The 24,353-nt window shown below is 38.3% G+C and overlaps 1 protein-coding gene across 7 annotated transcripts in view; it reads left to right on the plus strand.

Annotated features, from left to right (window-relative positions):
• The window catches only part of LOC109205284 (protease Do-like 7), a 32,989-nt gene extending 9,159 nt beyond the window's left edge, over positions 1–23,830 (plus strand). For 2 of the 7 annotated variants that reach the window (XM_019367978.1, XM_019367980.1), the window contains 19 exons: positions 1,723–1,848; positions 2,826–2,915; positions 9,505–9,570; positions 9,652–9,708; positions 9,794–9,859; positions 10,299–10,406; positions 11,566–11,646; positions 16,133–16,182; positions 16,346–16,511; positions 18,005–18,511; positions 19,450–19,632; positions 19,807–19,912; positions 20,502–20,672; positions 20,872–20,951; positions 21,028–21,255; positions 22,172–22,387; positions 22,527–22,684; positions 22,939–23,050; positions 23,260–23,830. In XM_019367978.1, the coding sequence (XP_019223523.1) occupies positions 1,723–1,848; positions 2,826–2,915; positions 9,505–9,570; positions 9,652–9,708; positions 9,794–9,859; positions 10,299–10,406; positions 11,566–11,646; positions 16,133–16,182; positions 16,346–16,511; positions 18,005–18,511; positions 19,450–19,632; positions 19,807–19,912; positions 20,502–20,672; positions 20,872–20,951; positions 21,028–21,255; positions 22,172–22,387; positions 22,527–22,684; positions 22,939–23,050; positions 23,260–23,436 (2,748 nt within the window). In that variant the 3' untranslated portion in view covers positions 23,437–23,830. Of the gene's footprint in view, positions 1–1,249; positions 1,448–1,722; positions 1,849–2,825; positions 2,916–9,504; positions 9,571–9,651; positions 9,709–9,793; positions 9,860–10,298; positions 10,407–11,565; positions 11,647–16,132; positions 16,183–16,345; positions 16,512–18,004; positions 18,512–19,449; positions 19,633–19,806; positions 19,913–20,501; positions 20,673–20,871; positions 20,952–21,027; positions 21,256–21,430; positions 21,513–22,060; positions 22,388–22,526; positions 22,685–22,938; positions 23,051–23,259 lie in introns of those variants that run through there. The other 5 variants (XM_019367979.1, XR_002064626.1, XR_002064627.1 and 2 more) reach the window with 5 other exon arrangements.
• Positions 23,831–24,353: the final 523 nt, after the last annotated feature.

Genomic DNA, 24,353 nt, shown 5'->3' on the forward strand with positions numbered 1-24,353 from the left:
TTATTATATATGTAAGTAAACTTTTATTTGGTTTTGTAAACTCTTTTTTGTTATTTAGATAAACATAGACGTGTACCCTATATATTACATTTATTTTAAAAGAATTTCGTTTTATTCAAATCTAGCTACAGTGTTTCAAAGAACTATACTTATAGGATTTTAAATGTGAAGAGTTTTATAGTTATATGGAGTAATTTTTTTTTTCCCTAGAGGCGAAGTAGTATTTAAATAATTAGAAAAAATAACAAAAGTTCCTAACATGATTGCATATGATCATTAACCGAATTAAGTATGATAACATGATAAAAAAGATAAATTTTATTTTTAATTTAAATTCGAATTTTAGAACTTTATCTATAAATTCAAAATTATCTTTTAATTCAAATTCCATATATATATATATATATTATATTTGTGTTTAACTAAAATAGCCAAATATAGAATAAAGTTACCATATACTATTGATATTTATTAGGTTGCCACTTGGCTTAACCATAATGTCAATTATATATGGTAACTTTCTTGCTTTAATATATATATAGATATAGATTATACATATTGTCCTAAATTGTCAAGTGGCTTTATAATAGCTTGCCACTTGGCTTACCCACAATGCAAACGTTATTTCTTTAAGATATATAGATTAAAATTATTTAATTTTAATTCAAAATTTCTTATCTTTCAATTTAATATATTTATTACATTTATTTTACAGTGTACAACTTGATTTGAACTACTTAAGAAAAGACGTGGATTTGGATTAAAGATTACTTGCGTTAATTATTTTTTCTCCTTCTTTTCATTAATTATTAAAGGGAATAAAGGTAAATTAAAATTTGAATTAATTTGTTTCCATTTTGATTTGATTAATTAATCATCTCTTTGTTCTAAATTTGCCAAGTGACTTCTTAATAGCTAGCCACTTGGCTTAACCACAATGCAAACTTTATTCCTTTAATATATATATAGATATAGATATGAATTTCGTAGATAATACTACCTCTGGTCCTTTTTAAATGTGGTTTTAGCCAAACAAATTTGGTCCATAATAAGTGTCACTTTTGGAAACCAAGAAGTCGTCAATTTTTTTTTTTCAAATCTACGCTTTCTCCAATTAATTGGTCTATACATTTTTCTAAAGAAGTCTGTCAACAGTTATTTCTCATTTTGAGGAGATAAGGGTACTATACTCAAATAACTTTTATAATTATTGCTATTAAATGGTTTTTAATCAGTGTACCAAAACTTTAAATAAAATTCAAAGTGGACCAGAGGGAGTATGTGTTTAGAAACAAAAAGGGAGATGGTCACTTTGTTTTTTCAATTTTGAATTTTCAAGGAAGAACACTACCAGAGATAGTTTTAACTCTTTGAGCACTTCTGGCATGCATACGGAGAAGATGAATATATGCTAATGAGAGCTATTACTGCCCTTCTGTGTTTTATTGTGCTGCTCCCTCAATTAGCTTATGACTTCTTTGTGTCCTTGCTCTTGGTTTAGTAGATAGGGCTGATTTTATCAATATGGTTCTTCCTTAAGTGCTAAGAAATGTCGTGAATGAGTCAAAGGAATTTTTGTTTCAACTTGATACTCTTTTATGTTCTCCAATTCTGGGGTTTTAACTTCTGATTCTTGTTCTTATAGTAGTAGCTTGGTATGTTTTTCTCTGCTACTTCCAATGACTACTTTTGTTGTTCAACTTCTGTGTTCTTTTCTTCCAGGCTGCTTCGGGGACTAAAGGTGGTTCAAGTGGCTCGCCTGTAATTGATTGGCAAGGAAGAGCCGTTGCCTTGAACGCTGGGAGCAAGTTATCAAGTGCATCTGCTTTTTTCTTGCCTTTAGAACGAGTTAGTACATGTTCCCTGTTGTCCTCTATGTTAAAGACCTTTATTATGTTATTCTATTTCGTAATTGTTGCAATTATTGCTGTCTTTCACTTGAAGCTCTAAAAATCATAAATTTTACTGAAGCATAAAGTTGACTTTGAGAAATTTTTTGTGAACAGAGTGATATGAAGTGTCAGCCAAAATCATGCTTCCTAACAAAACTGTTATCCTGAGAGATACTAAAACTTTGAGTGGGCAAAGAGAAAAGAACTTTAGCCTTCACTGCAATTGGCTGTTTGCACCTTGTTTTTATGCTGCTTGCTATTCCGAGTTTTCTTGTTTTTATATATATTATTTTTATCAATATTGGGGGAACTGGGAGTTGATCAGTTTCTTTGTTTCATTTCTGATTTTGATACCTCCTTTCAGAATGGTGATGAGTCAGTATCTTCATCACTTGACTCATGGTTTTATATTCTGTATGTTATAAAGGAATCAAATTCTTTTACTCCAAATACCTCTCTAGTCTAAATTTTTCTTCTACATTTCTGTGCTTCCCCTGTATTGTTCGTGCATTATCCTTAAAAAATAGTTTGGTAAATGAGGGAGATTTGAAGTCTGAAGTTTCTTCATGCAACTTCCTGTTTCACTTCTTTCTTTTTCTGTATTATATAAGGTCTATCCCATATTCCAGCTACTACCAGATAACAGTTTTTTTGGTTGTCTTTGAGTAATTGCTTCTGCTGAGAGTCAAGGTTTTTTTTTTTCCTTAGGAAAACGGGACAATAAATTGGTTAGGAGTTCACACTGAATTTATATGTTGCATTCCCAACTCTCAAACTGTGCTTATGAGTCATGTAGGTGTCATTTTAGTGGCATCACATTTTCTGTTTCTTGTTTCTATCCGGCGCTTCTAACCACATTCGTGTTCAGGCTCATCTTTCCTGTTATTTAGTAAATCAAGCAACAGTTGATCCCCTTTTTTTTTTGTGTTCTAGGTTGTCAGGTCACTCAAATTCTTACAGGAAGGAGGATATTTTTCTACAGATACATGGGCAGCTGTCACTATTCCTCGTGGTACACTTCAGGTTTGTTGGTTATTTTCTTGCTGTAACTTATTTCCCCCCTATGAATGCCTGAAAAGGACTTGGATATCTTTTAGGGGATTTTTCTTGGATAAAGTAATTATTTCATTTATGCTGTCTGAAGCCTAAGTATACAAGCGACACCTGAAAGCTAGAGTACCTTCAAAAAGAAAAATAATTTGGTTCGCTATAAATGACACCGAATCATCTACACTAATAGGGATATTTTTTGGGTGCATAAAAGATTCATCAAAGGCAAAATGAAAGCATCAAACATAGAGAATTCATTTTCCATCCTTTTAAATGCTCTCCTATCCCTCATTGCCCTCATCAACAAATTCCCTCCTATCCCTCTCTCCAAAGTACCCACATAAGGGCCAAAAGAAAATAATGTCCCATGTCAGGCATATTCTCCTCCTCCTAAACTAGCTGTGCGTCACATCCTTTACAGTAGTCGGTATTGATCACTGGACTCCAAACAAATTTAGCACCATTCACTACTGTGAGAAAGCACGGGAGAAAATATTATTGATTAATTAAGACAATGATACACTGAGCCCTATATATACACAATACATGTCCTACTCCTAATACATATGGGATTAGGGTTATCTACTACTATTTACACAATGAAACTAACACTCCCCCTCAAGCTGGTGCATATAAATCATATGTACCGAGCTTGTTACATATATAACTAATACGAGGACCAGTGAGGGACTTGGTGAAAATATCAGCAAGCTGATCATTTGACTTTACAAATTTTGTAGCAATATCTCCTGAGTATCTTTTCTCTAACAAAGTGACAGTCAATCTCGATGTGTTTTGTTCTCTCATGGAACACTGGATTTGACGCAATATGAAGAGCAGCTTGATTATAACACACAAGTCCCATCTGACTAATCTCACCAAATTTTAGCTCCTTGAGCAACTGTTTGATCCAAATTAGCTCACACGTGGCCATAGCAGGAGAAAAACACGTGATTCGAGAAAATTTTTGAAAAAAAAATCTACGCTTTTTGAAGGTCCATTGCTCGATATTCTGCTTCTGCACTAGACCGAGCAACCACATTCTGTTTCTTGCTCTTCCAAGACACCAAATTCCCTCCTACTAAGACACAATATCCAGATGTAGAACGTCTATCAGAAGGTGATCCTGCCCAATCAGCATCTGAGTATCCAACGATCTGCTCATGGCCTCGATCTTCAAACAATAAGCCTTTGCCTGGAGCTGATTTTATATACCGAAGAATGCGAACAACAGCATCCCAATGACTATCACATGGAGAATCCATAAACTGACTCACAACACTCACAGGAAAGGAAATGTTAGGTCTAGTCACTGTGAGGTAATTTAATTTACCAACCAACCGCCTATATCTTGCAGGATCACTAAGAGGCTCCCCCTGTCCTAGCAGAAGTTTAGAATTCGGATCCATCGGAGTGTCAACAGGTCTACAACCTGTCATTCATGTTTCCTCAAGAATATCTAAGGCATACTTCCGTTGTGAGATCACAATACCCGAGCTAGACTGAGCGACCTCAATACCCAGAAAATACTTTAATCTGCCCAGATCCTTAGTCTGAAAGTGCTGAAAGAGATGTTGCTTCAACTTACTAATACCATCCTGATCATTGCCGGTAATAACAATATCGTCAACATAAACGACCAGATAAATACAGAGATTTGAAGCAGAATGTCGATAAAATACAGAGTGATCAGCTTCACTACGAGTCATGCCAAACTCCTGAATAACTGTGCTGAACTTACCAAACCAGGCTCGAGGAGACTGCTTTAGACCATAGAGGGACCGGCGCAACCGACATACAAGGCCACTAGACTCCCCCTGAGCAACAAAACCAGGTGGTTGCTCCATATAAACCTCATCCTCAAGGTCACCGTGAAGAAAAGCATTCTTAATGTCCAACTGATAGAGAGGCCAATGGCGAACAGCAGCCATGGATAGAAAAAGGCGGACTGATGCAATTTTAGCCACGGGAGAGAAAGTATCACTGTAATCGAGTCCAAATATCTGAGTATATCCTTTGGCAACAAGACGAGCCTTAAGTCGATCAACCTGGCCATCTGGACCAACTTTGACTGCATACACCCAACGACAACCAACAGTCGATTTACCTGAAGGAAGAGGAACAAGCTCCCAAGTACCACTCGTATGTAAAGCAGACATCTCGTCAATCATAGCCTGTCGCCATCCGGGATGAGACAGTGCTTCACCTGTAGACTTAGGAATGGAAACAGAGGACAAAGATGACACAAATGCACAATGGGATGATGAGAGACGATGGTAACTTAAACCGATATAATGAGGATTAGGATTAACTGTGGACCGTATACCTTTTCGTAGTGCAATCGGTTGATTAAGAGGAGACAAGTCCGCAGTATTAGCAGGGTCAGGTGCAGGACGTGAATCAGCTGGGCCTGATGCTGGGGGCGGACGACGATGATAAGTCAGGAGTGGTGGAGCTGTAGAAGGTTGAACTCGACTAGGTGGTGGCACTGGAGCTATAGTTGGTGGAACTGGACTAGGTGGTGGCACTGGAGCTATAGTTGGTGGAACTGGACTAGGTGGTGGCACTGGACTCGGTGGTGATACTGGAGCTATAGGTGGTGGAGCTGTAACTGGAACTGTAGGCGGTGGAGCTATGGAGGAAGATGAATGGGAGATAGGGACTGAATCTCCAAAAGAAGGAACAGGTAGCACCTCAGAAATATCTAAGTGATTAACTGGACCTGTGAAGTATGATTGGGTTTCAAAGAAGGTAACATCAGCAGACATAAGAAATCGCTGAAGGTCAGGAGAATAACATCGATATCCCTTTTGCGTTCTCGAGTAACCCAGAAATATGCACTTAAGAGCACGGGGAGCTAACTTATCTTTTCCTGGAGTAAGGTCATGAACAAAACACGTACTCCCAAAGACACGGGGTGGAAGAGAGAACAAAGGTAAGTGGGGAAACAGGACAGAGAATGGAACTTGATTTTGGATAGCTGTAGATGGCATACGATTAATAAGATAACAAGATGTAAGAACTGCATCCCCCCAAAAACGCAGCGGAACATGAGATTGTATGAGTAGGGTACGAGCAGTTTCAATAAGATGTCTATTTTTTCTTTCAGCTACCCCATTTTGTTGGGATGTGTACGGACAAGATGTTTGATGAATAATCCCATGGGAGTTCATAAATTGCTGAAACGGGGAAGACAAATACTCTAGGGCATTATCACTACGAAATGTGCGGATAGAAACCCCAAATTGATTTTGAATTTCAGCATGGAAGGTCTGGAAAATAGAAAACAACTCAGATCGGTTTTTCATCAAAAATATCCAAGTGCACCTGGAATAATCATCAATGAAACTGACAAAGTAGCGGAATCCTAAGGTAGAGCTAACCCGACTAGGACCCCAAACATCTGAATGGACTAAAGTAAAAGGTGACTCTGCTCGAACGTCAAGATGTCGGGGGAAATGGGAGCGGGTATGCTTACCGAGCTGACACGACTCACATTCTAGAGTGGACAAGTGAGATAAGCCAGGTACCATTTTCTGAAGTTTTGACATACTGGGATGTCCAAACCGTTTATGTAATAAATCTGGTGAATCAGTAACGAGAGAAGTTATTGGAGGAAGACAAGATGCGAGTCCATGTGATTTTGCAAGGATAAGGTAATAAAGTCCATCTGATTCACGTCCGGTACCAATGATCCGCCCTGTACTGCGTTCCTGTATAAAAACAAGGTCATCAAGAAATAGAACAACAGATTTAAGTGATTTGGCTAAGCGACTAATGGCTATGAGATTAAAAGGACTACCAGGAACATAAAGAACTGAGTCTAAAGGTAAGGAAGGAAGTGGACTTGCTTGACCTATTGCAGTTGCCATGGCTTGAGACCCATTGACCATTGTGACTGTTGGAAGAGATTCAGAATATGAGATACTAGTGAAAAGAAATTTGTTACCAGAAATATGATCAGATGCACCTGAATCAATGACCCAAGACTCAGAAGGTGAAGATTGGGAGACACTGGTCATGCTACTATTTGTTGGAACAACGGAGGTTAGTCCTGAAGATGTGTGTTTACGTGCTTTGTACTGAAGGAGCTCAATATAATCCGGTAAAGAAACCATCTGAGTTGGATTCATTGCATTTAATCCAACCGATTGTGCGTTAAAGGCTTCAGGTACGAATTCCATTATAATATCGTGCCGAAAAAAGCAGAAAATTACTGGGATCACTGTTCACGCCGAAAAAATCACTGTAGCTCGCCGGAAAAAACTCAAAGTGGTCGGAATTTGATTTGAACTAGATGGGTAAGCTCGGAATTGTGAGTAGAGAAATCTGTCCTGAAGAAGTTTCGCGAAAAAGTGGCCGGAAAAGGGGCCACGCGCCGGCGCGTGGGATCGGAGCTTCGCCGGAAAATTTCTTCCGGCGGCGCGTGGCGGCGCGTGGGGGGTCTTCTGACGGAGATATTTTAATGGATTGGTCGCCGGAGGCCGATCTACTTCGTGGTGGTGTTGGTTTTTGCACAACACTGACGAAAAGTGATGTTTGTTACGGACAGCCTCTTTAGTCGCCGGAAAATTGCACGGTAACGAGGTCTTTCTTCCCGGAGGCCGCTGGAATGATGCACAGCGACAATTTCTCACTGATGCTCTGATACCATGTGAGAAAGCACGGGAGAAAATATTATTGATTAATTAAGACAATGATACACTGAGCCCTATATATACACAATACATGTCCTACTCCTAATACATATGGGATTAGGGTTATCTATTTACACAATGAAACTAACAACTACAATTGGCTTGCTACCTGGTAATGCAGCAATAAGTGATTTTTATATCGGTGTCCCCCTGGAGTTTTGATACACCGACAATGGTAGTACAATTGCGGGATGTGGTTGGTGGTACGTCACGAGTTCAAAACCTAGCTGTTGAACCAAGTCTAGTATTTAAGTAGAGAAAGATAGAGGAGCAGAACCATTATCCCCAAGTTTTGAAGATGAAACAATGATTTTTTAGTCCTGAAAAAGTGACTCATCTCTTCGTCCCATTGTTTGCACGCAATTAGTTAACTTCCTTAATTTTTCAACTGTTAGAAGTTGCACCCTGTTCTGCCAGCCACGGGAATAAGCATACCTTTCTCGGGACTCTGGAAATCCAGAATGAAAGGTGTGGCAAGCGTGCGCCCTATATTCTAAGTAATCTATAGTAGTAGATTTTTACTGGAAACAATCCCCTTCCTCTTCTGTTCCATCTCGTAGTTCCTTCTCCAAACGTGTGCTGTTTTGCTTGTACACTAACTCCATCAGGTTCTGGAATACATCTATCTCCCAATCTTGTAAATTCCTCCTACATGTAAGGTCTGAATGAGACCCCTCTAAGCTGTAAACATGATGAATTGTCATGTCATTCCGATGCGATATGCTGTAAATATCTGGGAAAGCTACTAAAAATATAATGTTGCTGCACCACCTTTGTGTTGCTGCACCACCTTTGTTTCCAACACTATACCTTTTAGGGGGATTATCTTGTTTTATTTAGTCATTTTATTCCATCCTCAAATGATAGCCCGTACAATAGCTGACTTAATCATATTTGGTTCTATTGCTTAATTTTTTTTTATCACTAGTCGTTAGTATTTGTTTCGTATCACTCTTTGGGAATTAACATTAAAATTTTGCTATTTGTTCTGGTATCCTGCTTCCTTATACTGGATCTGACATATGCCAGATGGACTGTAATCTTTAAACTCGACCTTTTAAATTTTTAGAGCACAAAGTATTGTCTAATAAAGTGAGATCAGCTTACATTTTCTGCTATGCTGTATTTAAGAGATTTGGAGCATTCTCATTCCAGTGTTGTATGGTATTAATTGTTCATGTCCCTGGCTACTATGTGTCACACTACTGTCTCTAAACCCTTCTGGTGAGGAAGAAGGATTTTTTTTTTTTGAAAAATAATGGCTTAACGCGCTCAGAATTAGTGTGGCACACACCGCGCCATGTCAGCAAGACATGTCTAATAGGCACAATTGGGCTCGAGTTCAGATGTTTAATAGGAACCAGGCTTAGCTCATCTGTCTAAATGAAAAATGGGGCAAGTTTGAAGGGCCACTTATGTATTTGGCGATTTCTAATCTATTTTGTAGAAATATTCATATTTTGATCTATTTTTAAATTTTAATTGTATTGTTAAGAATATTAAAATAGAACCCGTGCATTTGGACTAACGCCACCCATGATAAGAAATATGACCTCCTTGGGCCTTGCCTTTTGAGAGACTGGATCTACATTCACATTCGGAGCATATGGTAATGCTTCGGGTTGTTTTAACTTGTTTCTTCTCGCCTTTGAGATGATCGAATATGGATGGGAAATTATGCTATTCGATGATAGAATATTATCTGCATGTCTTTACTATTGAAGTATCCTTGCTGCTGTTTCTTCTTTGAGGGGTTATCAAATTTTGGTAGTTAGGATTTTTTATCTGTTAATCTGCTATTGTTCATATGGACACAGTGTTTTCTCCTCGCAAACTTTGATTTTACTTAGATGTTTTTCATATAGGTGACTTTTCTTCATAAAGGATTTGATGAGACACGCAGGCTTGGTCTTCAACATGAGACGGAACAGGTAGAGATTTAAGATTTTGTTACCATACTGTAGATTACTAAAACAATGATTTGTCAATCTTTTGAAACTTGGCTGGAATAGTTGGTGCGCAATTCCACTCCACCCAGCGAAACTGGAATGCTTGTTGTCGATTCTGTGGTAAGTACAACATCCTAAGTGATAACGCCGTAAATGTATATGCCTCTGCTTATCAAGATTTATTCTCTCGCTGGGTTGATTGCAGGTTCCTGGTGGCCCAGCTCAAAATCATTTAGAGCCCGGTGATGTGCTTGTTCGCATGAATGGGGAGGTTAGTCTTTCTTTGATCTCCTATGGCATTTGAAATTTGATGGTTTTTATGCTCATTCCAACATGTTTTCTAGATCATTTATAACTATACTATTTTCAGAAACCTAATTCTAGATTTATCTTCTTATACTCGGAACTGTACTCTCTCATTTTCCCATCATCCCACCGAATTCTGCAGACCCACTTGAATCATCCCCAGCCAACCATTGAACTAGGTTGAATCAGAGACTTATTTGACAGAGTCATCCACTAAATTTATCTGTCCCCTCTACTGTATGGTGTGTTGCGAGGGACACTTCTGTTATTCTATTTGATTGCTCTCAGATCTTACGTGAATACAAGAATAGTACTTTGTCGGAAATTGCTCTTATCAGATAATTGGAAAAATTAATCATTTCATTGTTCATAGCATCAAACTGAGTCCTGGAAGCCTCATGCAGGTTGTTACCCAGTTCCTGAAGATGGAGACTTTACTTGATGACAGTGTCGAGCAGAAAATTGAGCTTCAAATTGAAAGGGGCAGCACTCCTTTGACAGTAGACTTGTTGGTAAATATTGTCGTTGCACGTCTTGGAATATCTCTACTCTTTATTTCTTTTCAAAGTTTTCTTCTTGGGCTTGTTGGTGGATAAAACAATTATCAATTCTCTTCATCAGGTTAACCTCGGCTTTGGGCCCTAGCTTGATTTTTCAGCCCACTAGGTGCCAGCATTCTTATGCAATGCTGGTTTTAAGGTTGATATAAGTTTTTCTAACTTAAAATACAACTTCTAAAAAGCACCACATTTGATGGTGGCTCTCTGGATACATTCAGTTTTTTGTACCTAGAGGAAAATTTGGTTGACATTCCTCTGTTAAATCCTGGGAATTTATTTATTTTTTAGTTGCAAATATTTGGATATTTTTTTGACTGTTGTCCTTTTTGTTTTTACTTCTGACTGGGTCCTTTCCATGTTTTGGAGGCTAGCAATGGGATGTGGTGATTGTCTACATCAGTAGTGCATGAACCAAAGGATCCCTAATTTATTTACTGTGTTTTTGTCAGCTGCTTAGTATTTATCATGGGTTTCCACTCAGGTGATTGGCCCTTATCTCAAAAATCAGTTGCAGAAAGTGGTTCTTTCAGAAATTCTAAGCCTCTTTATATGCTTCTAGTATTGTAGCCGTTGATGCATGAATAGTATTTCATGCTCAAATTTTGACGGTTTCTGTTTTGAAGTTGTACTATACATATGATTGTAATATGAGGCAGATCTTTATTTCCTGAACTCTCAATTATTGTTATACATTTCTTATGTGGCAATTGTTCAGTCACTTTTTGGATGGGAATCTATGTCATTTGGTTCTTTTCAATAGATATCTCTTTTACCCTTTCAACATCCTAAAGTTGGATGAGTTTTTCATGCATAGGTACAGCTCATTGTTCCGTGGATTTGTAAGGGTGTACTTAGTTTACCTGATAGGTGATAGTAGTGGCACACAGCTGACTCTATTCCTTTGTCCACAAATTACTAACTTAACCTATTTATCCATAAAAAGAAGAATTTTCTAAGTTTACCAACTGTAGTTTCTTTAAAAAAAAGAAGGTAAAGGAATTGGTTTAAGAAAAGGGCTCTGAAACTACACTGACTTCCTTATAATGTTTTCTTCTTTTGCTTGTGTTTGTATCATCTGTGATTATGACTTCTTTTGTTTGCGCAACTTCAGGTTCAGAATTTGCACTCAATTACTCCGGACCACTTCTTGGAAGTTAGTGGTGCAGTGATACACCCCCTTTCTTATCAACAGGTTTGTGATATTCTGCACTGTTGCCTCCCGTCTTATGCATGCAATAAGAAACATCTTTACCAGTAGACTCCCATTATATGAGTTTACCTGCATTCTACTGATTAGTCATCCCAATGACAGATGAATTCTAAGTCAGGGAATTGTTTTTGACTTGTTCACAGGCTTCTTCTGTGGAAGAAATCAGCAGTCTGTTCTGGTTAATGCAAGATATTCTCTAATCCTAAAACAATGCTACCTGCAACTACTTTTATTTTGCTTGGTGAAACAAATTCACACTTATTAAGTATGAATGACAATAAGAACTGGCGTTAAGCACCTGAAAGTGTAATTTAGCTGTTGCATCCAGTCTATTTTCTAAATTTTCATTTTGGTGCGTACTTGGAAGCTATCAACCAGGGTAAGGAGTGATGTAGGCACATTAGAAGTAATGCAAAGTTATTAAAGATTGAAGCTTTATTGTTTGAAATTGATTTCTATAGCTTTGTTTGACGTTATTAAGTTATATTCGACTAGATTCGAGTCGTTTGGAGAAGAGTTTTCGCAAAATGAGGGATGCAACACGTGGACTTTAAGGGGGTCACCCATCCTAATACCAGTCTAACCGAAACACGCTTCTGGAGTTCTGACTTGATATAATGCATTAGTGCTAGTATGTCGAATCCGTCATTCCTAGCGTTCGTTTTGAGTTCTAGTTATCCGTTTTGCGATTCAAAACCTTGAGTAGGTTCATCTGATGTTTTATGACTTGCTTGTATGGTTGGTTTTGATTTCTGAGAGGTTCAGTGGTGTTTTAGAAGAGAAATTCTCGTTTTAGAAGCCTCAAGTTGTTGGAGTTGACCAAGGTTTGACTTTTGGGTAAACGAACTCGGAATCGGGGACAATTTTGTTATTAGACTATGTGACAGACATAGTCTAATAACGTCACTTGTTCATCGTAGAGACTCTCAAACTGGTGTGTTAGTGTATATATCTCCTTTGAAGGTTATGGTGGAAGAATTGAGAAACTCACCCAGAGAGAGAAAACAACTTGAAATAGCAAGAGTCCATTACTTAAATGGTCCTTCAACTATTCCAAATTATCTAGTAAAGTCATGTCTTTCGTTTGTAACATCAAAGTCACCTAACTATGCTTATAGCACTCAGAACCATTGCCAGTCTGAGCCTCTGTACCTATAAGGTGAATGCAGCGCCCCAGCAAAAAAGGACGTGAGTGCTGTGGAATAGTACTACTCGTATGATAAGGCAGACTGCATAACATACGATAAACAAGAAGCTCAACTTGCCATTCTTCCCAAATCTCGTCACGCCCTTCATAGGTGAGACTTTCGAAAATAACTTCTCGCCCTCCATATAAGCCACATCGCGGACCTTCTTGTTCGCTTAACTCTTCTGTGTACTCTACATTGCCCGAAGGCGATCCTGAGTCAACTTTACCTTCTCCAGAGCATCACGAACCAAATCCGTACCCAACATTCTAGCCTCACCAGGCTCAAACCAACCAATAGGAGAATGACACTGCCTACCATATAAAGGGGAGATACATCAGAGTTATTTATAACAAATCAAAACTCAGTTTAATTTCAGATATGACCACTAAGCTTCACCCACTATAGTAGTAAAGTCATAAAACTATTTTTTGCCATGTCAAAATTAACCGAACCATACTCACCATAACAGTAAAGTCATAGCTTCAAGATTTACTTGATAAGGGATTCATTAGACCTAGTGTAACTCCTTGGGGTGCACCGGGTGTTATTTGTGAAGAAGAAAGATGATGCTATGAGGATGTGCATTGATTATTGGCAGTTGAATAAAGTTGCTATCAAGAACAAGTATCCATTATCTCTTTTATCAGCTTCCAAAAACCTCATCTTCCTCACTTCATTTTCATTACCAAAACAGCCCCTTTACTCCAGTCATAAACCAGTCCAAAAGCAGCCATGAAACCCCATTAAAGCAGCTTTAAAAACCAGCTGCAGTCCCAGTTTAATAGTCCCCAGTAGGATAGCTAGCTCCTATATTGATGGTCTTCCAAATTAAACAAAGAGACGGGAAATCATTTTTAGGTGCAGACGATACTGTCAGATAATTTTGACTCTAGCTGGAACACGAATTACAACATCGAAACCAAGAATTAAAGATCAAACCAAATTTCTTAAACTTTCTTAACTTTGAAACTTTCAACTTCCACCGAACGAGTCCGAATCATACTTAGACACTTCAGATTGCAACCAAACTTTGCACGCAAGTTCCATTCACTAACACGAACCTATCCTCAGTCCAGGAATAACAATCGGAGTCCAATAATATCAAAGTCAACTATTGGTTAAACTTGAGAACTCTCCGGTTCTTCATATTACCAACTTCCAACAAATAGAGTCAAAATCTTCTACAAACATCCAAAATCAGATCCGAACATATGATCGAGTCCAAAATCCACATGGGAAATACCCATTGGGCCATAATTCTCATACTCACCAAACACATGGGTACAACAACAAGCACTTAAAGTGCATAAAAATAATCATGGGGAGACGGATAGCATAATTCACTACGGAAATGTTAAGCACGACTAAGGTGCACTACGTGAATCAATGTTTTTTTTTTTGATGGGTAAATAATATATTATATAAATATTTGCACTAAGCCAGTGCAACAGGCGTAATTACAGGTTGTGCAAATCAGCAATTGCGTCTAAAATATCATCTACATCTGGTGCAAAAGCCAGTTTGCACCAAAAAGCGATCAACAAAATGCAATTAAGTTTAAGGCATTGTAAATTTCTTCTTTTGCCTTCAAAAATTCTACTGTTTCTTTCAAGCCAGACGGACCACCAGATAACTTGAGGAACAATGTTCTAGGTCTTTTGAGCTTTCTTGCATAGAGACCCTCCCTCGTCCAGCACTTCAGCATTTCTGAAATGGAGTTAGGCATGGTCCAAGACATACCAAATATTGAAAAGAACATGTACCATAACTGGCTTGTAACCTTGCAATGCAAAAAAAGATGGGTAACATCTTCAGATTGTTCTTCACATAAAGGACATCTGCTGCACATCTTGAAACCCCTCTTCTGGAGTAGTTCCAGGAGCCATCTCGCTTATATATCTCCACAAGGCCTAAATCAGACCGCAACATGCATGTGAATAATCAAGTAGTCCCACAACCCGTATAGCATATCAGAGAAACACATGAAATACATCAAGGCAACGGGAGCTTGAACAAACATACTTGGAGTTCATGGAATCCGATTCTATGGAAAGAGCTTAGTTAAACATACATTAATCAAGTTTCCTTAGTGATCCTACCACGTTCCACTACTCTTTACACTTCAATCTACATCACAAGATCCAGTTGAACCAATATTAGCAAGAATTTCCATGTTTTAGGTAATTTAGGTATCAGACCCTACCTTGTTTGTACAATCTGTTGTACTACGGCGATCTTGGTCACATCAAGAATGACCTTCGGTGATAAGAGCTTGTGTATCAGAGCAGGAAATAAACTAAACAGACCCTACTTGATGGGAATAATCCTTAGGATATGACCTTCGCACGGTTGTACTTGCTAGAATTTGCTGGTGACACTTGGTATGTAGGTTTCATGTTTGGGGCTTAATCAAATGAGTGTATAATGAGGAGCAACTCATTAAGAAAACAAAAGATGTCCAGAATTTTTTGTAGTCATACTTCTTTCATAGTTTTTAAATGGAGTTGGGGAACTCCATAACTTCTAGTTTGCAATCTGTTTTTAGTGCCCATTGGCATTTGAATCTTTCTCCCTGCTACAAATGTAACTTAGTATAATTTTTAAGGTGGAGTGCAACATTTTATCAAGTTCATTTTATTGTCTATCTTTTTAATGGAACAGCTTCAGCAAAACCCCCTGGGACGATTAACTTAACAGGGTGCCTGATCACCTGTTTGAAGAAGTGGAACAAATGTGCAACTTTTGTCGCACATGATAGATGGATTATGGGATGAGTTCAAAACATCATGTGGTGACGGGGTGGAGTAGGAAAGGAGCTTTTAATCCTTAGGTTCCTTCTGTTTTTCGAGTTTCTTACTTTTGCAACAGTCCAGGAGCTTTTATTAGTTGATACCAAAATTACACGTGTCTGTCGGAAATTTAGTTCCGTTAGTTTGGTCCATTTTGAACTATCTTTGCTCTCTGGATGGTTTCAGTACGCGGTCAATGTCTAGTGAACTAGGAAAGTGTAGTCAAGGATTGCTTTTGTGTCTCTCTTTCGAAATGCTGAGACTTTCTGGCTTCTATGTTGAAGAAATAAATAGATATTAGATGATCCCTTGTAGCAGTTCGAATCATGTCGACATTCTATTTGAAGCGCACAGTAGTCATCTAACTATGACATGAAGATCCACTGTCTCTTTGGCACAATTAGTGGCTTGTTTATGCTCATACTTGTGTAGTTTTCACATCTGCTGTTTGCAAAAATGAAGCGTCACCTTCTGTCTTCCTTTTTGCAGGCTAGAAATTTTCGTTTCAACTGTGGTCTTGTTTATGTCGCTGAACCAGGGTTTGTGCATTTTTCCTTTTCCAATTGCTTAAATGATTGATCTAATGTAGTTTTTTTTCTCAAGTTCTCGTGATGCTTGATTTCTAAGTATCTGTTAGTGCAATCTTTAGATACTGGCTTGTAAACAAATTGTATTGACTGTGACTACTATTTTCCATTGTAGATACATGCTATTTAGAGCAGGAGTTCCTCGCCATTCCATCATTAAAAAATTTGCAGGGGAAGGTATATCAAGGCTTGAAGACTTAATTTCCGTTTTATCTAAGCTGTCTAGGGGAGCAAGAGTACCATTGGAGTATATAAGCTACAAGGAACGCCATCAAAGAAAGGTATTAGAAGCACTGCTACCGAACTATCTGTCAAACAAAAATTTGTTTCCATTGCTACCACTCATTTTACCCTCACTTATATTCCTACTTCCTGTTATCATCTCTTCTGTTTGTTGATAAGCACTATTGCTGGTACTAGTTTGCCTTTTCAATTTGAACTTGGTGATCTGCTTAAACCATGGTCGACAAGCTATGCCTCTTCTATAGTTAGGTATTACTACTGATATGTCAGCATACAATGGAGCCTTCTTCTTAATCAGAAAGGGTAAAGGGAAGAAAAAGAAAAGTAATGGAAGGTCCAATATTTGTTGTCGCCAACAGTGTCAGGAGTATTGGCAGGAAATCTCTGTAACTGCATTGGTATTACAATTATGAATTATCTACCTAAATGGTTTCAGATGTTTCGAATTATAAGGGAAAGAGTATAATATATCCACCTGTTTGCAACTTTGTGTTTGTCAACAATGATCTTAATGATCATAATTGTTTCGCATGTAGACATAGTGTTTGGCCACTTTACGGTTTTCATGTTTTTTTTTTTAAAATTGTATTTGAACATCGAATCTGTAAGAGGGATGAATTACTTGAGCTATGAAGATGTAGGTGTAAAAGATGTAATGATTGGGAATGGGTGAATTACAGCAGTGTGCAGAACACTGAGGCCACCATGGCTCTGCATAAAACAAAGCAGGGGTGGGATATTAACTCTAGGAGAAACTCTAATGATTGTGAAGTGGATGATGTGTAACTATTGCTACAGATGCTGGAAGTAGTACCTTCGCGGATATTCCAGATTCGTTAGCTTGGAAGCCAGAGAAAAGTAAGATGTTTACTCTCAGCTCCTACCACAAGTCCCTGATCTCCTCTGGTGGTGAGATGTCGCTTTGTCCTTGGAAGAAGATTTGGAGAAGCAAAGTTCAAATTGAAGTAGCATGATTTTGCTGAACTTTGACCCATGAAGCTGTTCTCTCTCAAGATAATCTTCAGAAGAAGGCGACATTATTATGCAATAGGTGTCAAATGTCTGGGGCTAGAGCTGACGATGTCAACCACTTATCCATACAATGCCCCTTAACAACACTTCTGCGGCAGTTATTTCTCAGTTTTAAACAGTGTCAAGTGGTCTACAACAATCAGTAAAGGAGTTAATATTGTGCTGGTCTAACAGAGAACTCTGCAGACAAAAGAAGAGTTGGGACACAATATCAGCATGTATTTGGTGGGTGATATAGAAGGAAAGAAATCAGAGGGTGTTTGAAAGCAAAACTGAATATTTTTAGTGTAAAATGAGAAATGTCAAAATAATGTGGAAAGCATAGTGGGGATCCTCATTCTCTTTGAGTGAAGGGACTGGAGTTATTGAACCTTGATGCACATTCCTGCACAAGCCTATGCTTTCTGATTCAATAAAGCTGTCGGAAATTCCTTTTGGTTTTCCCATCGTCTTCTTGCATGGAAGTATGACCTTCTAATAAACCTTATTTTGACTGCAGTCCGTCTTGGTCACAATTGACCGCCATGAGTGGTATGCACCCCCACAGATATATAAGCGCGACGACAGCTCTGGCTTATGGACAGTGAAACTGGCTTTGCAGCAGGAGTCCCCACTCTTGCTATCTGGCGTTTATCCAGTCGAACAAGATTTATCAAATCATACCGGGTCTTGTACTGGTGAGGTAAAGGAATATATACCTGAACAAGTAAGCCAAGAACTCATGGATGCAGTTACTACTATGGAAACTAGTGGTGAACATGTTGCTGAGGGACCAAATTCTCAGGATGATTCTGATAATGGAACAAAGAAACAGAGGGTGGAAGAGAACTCATCTGTAGATGGTGATGTAAAAGCGGATTGTTCTTTAAATGAGCATGGAGAAGAAAAATTGGATGAGTCTGGATCTGTGGAAGATGCAGTTCTGAGAGATTATCAGGGTGCAGCACCTGTAGCAGCTACTTCAGTTGCTGAGCGCGTAATTGAGCCTACTCTTGTGATGTTTGAGGTAACTTTAAGGTCTCAAATGACTGTATACTCTATTGAAAAGCATTTATATTTTTATATCATGAATGTTGATTATTCAAGTTTCTCCATCACCTCTCTTTTGGGTGCCTGGGCGGTGGCTTTCTTTTCTTAAGCAGTACTTAATAAACGACTTTTGATCTTTCAAAGTTTTATTTCTCCTTTGCTTCTTTGTTCCTGGGAGGTGGTTTTTGTTGTGTAATCAGAATAATCAGACTAAAAAATGTGTTAAACCCCAGTGATGGAGCAGAAAGCTTTTCTTTTGGCTGTCTCTCTTTTGGGTCCCTGGGAGGTGAGTTTCATTTTCTAAGTTTGATTAATGACCTTTGATCCTTCAAATTTCTCTTTCTCCTTTGCTGCTTGGTTCCTGGGAGGTGGTTTTTATTGTGTAATCAGACTAAGAAATGTGTTAAACCCAGTGATGTTTCGGGTGGGTGTTTTTTTGGTGGACTTCTGCTTTGGATGTTAACTTTGCAATAGCTGCATGTGCATTGCAATAAAAAAGTGTTTTATTCTCTTGACTCATCCGACATTCCTTCAATTTTTTTTGTGCACCATAAAGTGTTATGAATGTGAAAATGATGGTCATATGGACTTCTATAGAATGCTTTGAGCATTACATCAAGGCAATTGATGTTATTGCAACTACTAGTAAGACTTCATTCAGCATTTAATTTAATAGTATAGGACATAAAATATGCTGAATAAATCATAAACTCCTGATTTCTTTTGCTCACTGTTGGTTTAAACTTGATATATCCCTTAGCTATAACGAGTGGTGGTCTCATGGTTTTTGTGTTATACAAATAATCAATACCAAAATGACATGACTGCAATTAGGAGGTATCTCTGGATTTTTTTTTCTATCCTGGCAATTCCCGTCTTCTAGCTAAAGTACCTCTTATGGTGTTAAAATTGCAGGTTCATGTCCCTTCATCATGTATGCTTGATGGTGTTCACTCGCAGCATTTTCTTGGAACTGGGGTAATTGTATATCATTCTGAAACCATGGGCTTGGTTGCTGTTGACAAAAACACAGTCGCTGTACCAGTTTCTGATGTCATGATATCGTTTGCTGCCTTTCCTAATGAAATTCCTGCCGAGGTGAGGTTTTATGGGGGAAATTTTTTACCTCCTGTTACTTCTCCATTGTTGTTAAGAAGCTCAGTAACCTTTTGGGCCATTTTGTATAGGCCCAACCTAGCTGAATGTTGTTGGATTTGACTTAAGTAATGCAATTTTGACTTAAATAATTAATCAGCCTTTATTAACCCTCAGGTAGTCTTCCTCCATCCTTTCCATAATTTTGCTTTGGTTGCATATGACCCCTCTGCTTTGGGAGCTGCTGGCGCCTCTGTGATTCGTGCTGCTGAACTTCTTCCTGGTAAGTGTTCACACTCTTTGGATGATTCTACCGTTAACCTGCTTCCCTTTCATGTTCTCACTGGCGGGTGGGGAAAGTGGTTTGTCTTCATTTCAGTTGCTTAACATGTGAGTATGCATTATATACTCCCAAGTGGAAAGATATTTGGTTCGCAAATTTCTTTTGAAAACTCCTCGTTCTAAGGGGAGTTTTAATCCTGCTACTGATCAGGACGTGATCCCCTTTGACACCATATCTATTTATGTAAATTGTTTTCCCTTTCTTTGGTCAATGGTCTTTTACCCAAGTTGTACGCAAATTCTGTAGTCTCCCACTATATACCGAGATATTCTTGCAGAAAATGGGCATGTTTCACATTCTTCATGAACTAAAATATTTTAAGACAACTTTTCCTTCTTCCCGCTTCCCAAAGTACATAATATCTTTGGACTAGCACCATGCTGTCTTTGGAAAATTTTCAACATAAGGTTGTGGCTCCTTGAAATCCTCTTTAACCTGCTTAGCTTGTTATTATGTTTCTCAGAAAATGATGTCTCATCTCATCCAGAACACCTTTTTTGTTTCTTAATTACTATTTTGTTGCCAACAGAGCCTGCTCTTTGTCGAGGAGATTCAGTTTATCTAGTGGGATTGAGTAGAAGCCTACAAGCAACCTCTAGGAAATCAATTGTCACCAACCCTTCTGCTGCTTTGAAAAGTGGGTCCTCTGATGTTCCGCGATACAGAGCAACAAACCTGGAAGTCATTGAGCTTGACACTGGTATGTAGGAACCTAAGGGTCCTGCTCACTATTTGTGGTGCTGATTCCTATATCCTAGCGCTTTAGCACTCATTTCGTGAACTTTTCATGGTTCTCTACCAATTCTTCTTTTATTCATCAAAGCTCATCCTAATCTCCATCTAGATTACTGCCTTAGCCCTGTCCTATCATCTGTATAATGGATTCTGTGACCTTTCAGATTTTGGAAGCACCTTTTCTGGTGTGCTTACTGATGAGCGTGGAAGGGTTCAAGCTTTATGGGGAAGCTTTTCAACGCAGGTATGTAATTTTGAACTGCTGCTCGGAGTTGCTGACTGGATAAACTTGTTTTAAGTCCTTCCTTCACTCTTTCCAGCTCAAGTATAGCTCGAGTTCATCAGAAGAGCACCAATTTGTCCGAGGTATACCAATTTATAAAATAAGCCAAATCGTTGACAGGATGACTTCTGGCACAGGGGGACCACCTCGTCTTATAAATGGTTTGCAAAGACCTATGCCGTGCATAAGAATATTAGAAGTAGAACTTTACCCTACTTTGCTTTCCAAAGCTCGAAGTTTTGGACTAAGTGATGCATGGATCCAGGTAATCTGCTACTTCTGTAGGTTTCTTTTTCTGTTGTTTATGTTCTTGTGTTTCTCTTATCCATTTCTTGAATTGAATATGTGTTTTCTTATAACAAAATTTACTTCGCCTAAGACACAGAAACTTGGTCTACTTCCTTTAAAGCTCTTTTAACATCTGGGTCCATATGTGCTAGATGTGTCCTCACTCCGTTAAAGGCTAGTCGCAACTCCCAAGAAGAATACAACCCAAGCTGTAAATGGATCGATAATTCTAAGGTTATTCGGTGTACTTGGTCTTCAATTTCATCATGAGTGTATCTGCGTATGTGACTTTTGTATCATAGTACAAGTGTATGAGCAAAATTTGTTCGGAATTAGCTGGATGTGATGTTTATGGATCTGGATATAATCATGGACATCTCTGGTTGCCACTTGGTTAATCTTCCAACCAACATTTACTTGATTGACATGTCGACCCCCCAACCCACAAAGATTAATTCCTACTCCCAAGTAGAATTCAACTAAAGCTTGAAGCTGGTAAATGAGATCATCAATTATACAATTACTTATTGGGCATGTGTCATGGAATTCGTGCATGGGCATATATCTCTATCTGCCTGTAAACTGTATCATGTGTATGGTAAATTGCAACTCCCAAGAAGAATACAACCCAAGCTGTAAATGGACATGTCTTATTGCTCAAATCATTTGTCTCTTAATTTTATGTTACCTGAAATTTAGAAGCTCTCTATTGATGTTTATGCATGTTATTAGCTTTAGTCCCACTCAACTGTTTCTAAAGGATATCTTTTGAATAATCTTAGGCTTTTCATGTGATCTTAAAGAATTCCAGATATTCTTGCCAAGATGGTTATAAGGGGTGAGCACAGTATGTGAGTTGGGCATTTTCTTAATAGTTCACATATCTCATTTAGGCCCTTGTGAAGAAGGATCCTAAGAGACGCCAGGTTTTGCGAGTTAAAGGTTGCTTTGCTGGCTCAAAAGCTGAAAACTTGTTGGAACAAGGGGACATGGTCTTAGCAATTAATAAGCAGCCAGTTACATGCTTTCGTGACATTGAAGATGCATGCCAATTTTTAGACCATTCCTGTCCCAATGATGGAAGACTAGATTTGACAATCTTCCGTCAGGTTAGCGAGAAGCTTTATGGCATTAGCTTTACTTTTTTCTATTTCTCTCCACTTATTTGATCAATAGGACTTTGTTATCATCATCAAGTACAAGAATTCATGGCTTAGATTCTTATTAAGTTGTCTCATGGTTTCTCAGGGAAATGAAATTGAACTACTTGTGGGAACGGATGTAAGGGATGGAAATGGAGCCAAACAGGCAATAAATTGGTGTGGCGGTATTCTCCAAGACCCTTATCCAGCTGTACGTGCACTTGGGTTTCTGCCTGAAGAAGGCCATGGAGTATATGTGGCAAGGTGAGGAGACACTAGAATGTTGTAAAAAATTAAAGATGACAGGAGGGCTTCTGATCCATTTGCTTCTCAATTCTTAAGTTTTCATTGCCACGTACTATTAATATTACATGTTTTCTTTTAATCTGCTATACTTCATCTGCAATCTCTAGTCATCAAGTAGTTAGTAACTTTTGCTTTAGCTGACCTAATTGTGCCTTGTGAATTTTCTTTGTTGACTATTTTGTCACATAGGCTAATTAATGCCTATTTCTCAGGTGGTGTCACGGGAGTCCTGCACATCGTCATGGTCTCTTTGCTCTTCAATGGATAGTTGAAGTCAATGGAAAACCAACTCCTAACCTGGATGCTTTTGTCGATGTGACTAAGGTCTGTCTTTTAATCATTGAGAAACTCCGCAAGAATTTATTTTGCATGAAGATGTACTAATCGCGGCTTTAGAAATGAACTAGAGATACATTTCTTTTCAAACGTGGTTCTAGCAAGCTTTGTTAACGATTCTCAGTTAACAAAGAAAATCTATATTGGATTTTGCTGTGGTCCTGGTTTTAACATATACTTAATTGAGTTCCTTACAGGCAATAGAGCATGGAGAGTTTGTTCGTGTACGAACAGTTCACCTGAATGGGAAGCCTCGAGTGCTCACATTGAAGCAGGATTTACACTACTGGCCAACATGGGAACTCAGGTTTGATCCTAGAACTGCAATATGGCGACGCAAAGTAATCAAAGCTTTGGATTCTGGTGTTCTGTGAGCTATCTCAGCTGATTCTTCAAAGCATTTGCACTACTCCGTGATTCTTTGTACTGTTGGTATTTAAACCTGTCATGTGTACGTGAATCTTAATGAACTAAAGGTATATGGATTTGATGCCTATATGTTGTAAAATAACAAATTTTCTGATCATTTTTCCAGAATAAAAAATTACAGAAATTGTAGAGTAAGATAAGAGGCATAAGGCAGTAAGTTAATTATATGCTCTAGACGGCCTATTGTGTACCTGATTTGTTTAAAATATGAACATGGGAGGGGTTTTAGCCTCTGTTAACTGGTGACTCCCCACTTTGCTCACTAGGGTGAATGTTCAAATTTTTTGCTGAACAACATTGTGTAATTTAGGTGACAATATTACACCAAATTGCTTATCATCTCATGATTTCTTTTTCTATTTATAATTTCTGACACTACGCGAACTGTTTAACTGTCTCAGTTCTAGGCAAGGGTGTTCAATCCCCAGCCGACGTTTATGTGTTTTATTAGTTATGCATGTTTGAATTGTTTGATTAAACATATTCATGAAATACTTGAAATCCGGAAAAGATGGGCTGCTAATCGATTTAACCAAACAGAATTCTTCATATAGGTGCATTCATATGGTAATTGGTGGAAATTGGCAACTATAGTTGCATTCATAAGATGGTGGAGGAGAAGCATATAAGATACCTTGACTTGACAGTTTACTAATGTCTTGCATTTTAGCCATGCAAGAAAAGGGCTGAATTTTCTGGTCATGGCTTTGCTAGAATGCAGTATGAATTATGGAGGATACTTTGTGTAGATACATATAAATAAAGGAGAAGGGTTGATGAGAAATGGCCGTAGTGATGGCAGATTACAAGGAATTTAGCTTCTTTTCAGTTGTCACCTATATGGTTGGTCAAAATAATTGAA

The sequence above is a fragment of the Nicotiana attenuata genome, unplaced genomic scaffold (genome assembly GCF_001879085.1).
Source record: "Nicotiana attenuata strain UT unplaced genomic scaffold, NIATTr2, whole genome shotgun sequence".
In the NCBI taxonomy this organism is placed as follows: domain Eukaryota; kingdom Viridiplantae; phylum Streptophyta; class Magnoliopsida; order Solanales; family Solanaceae; genus Nicotiana; species Nicotiana attenuata.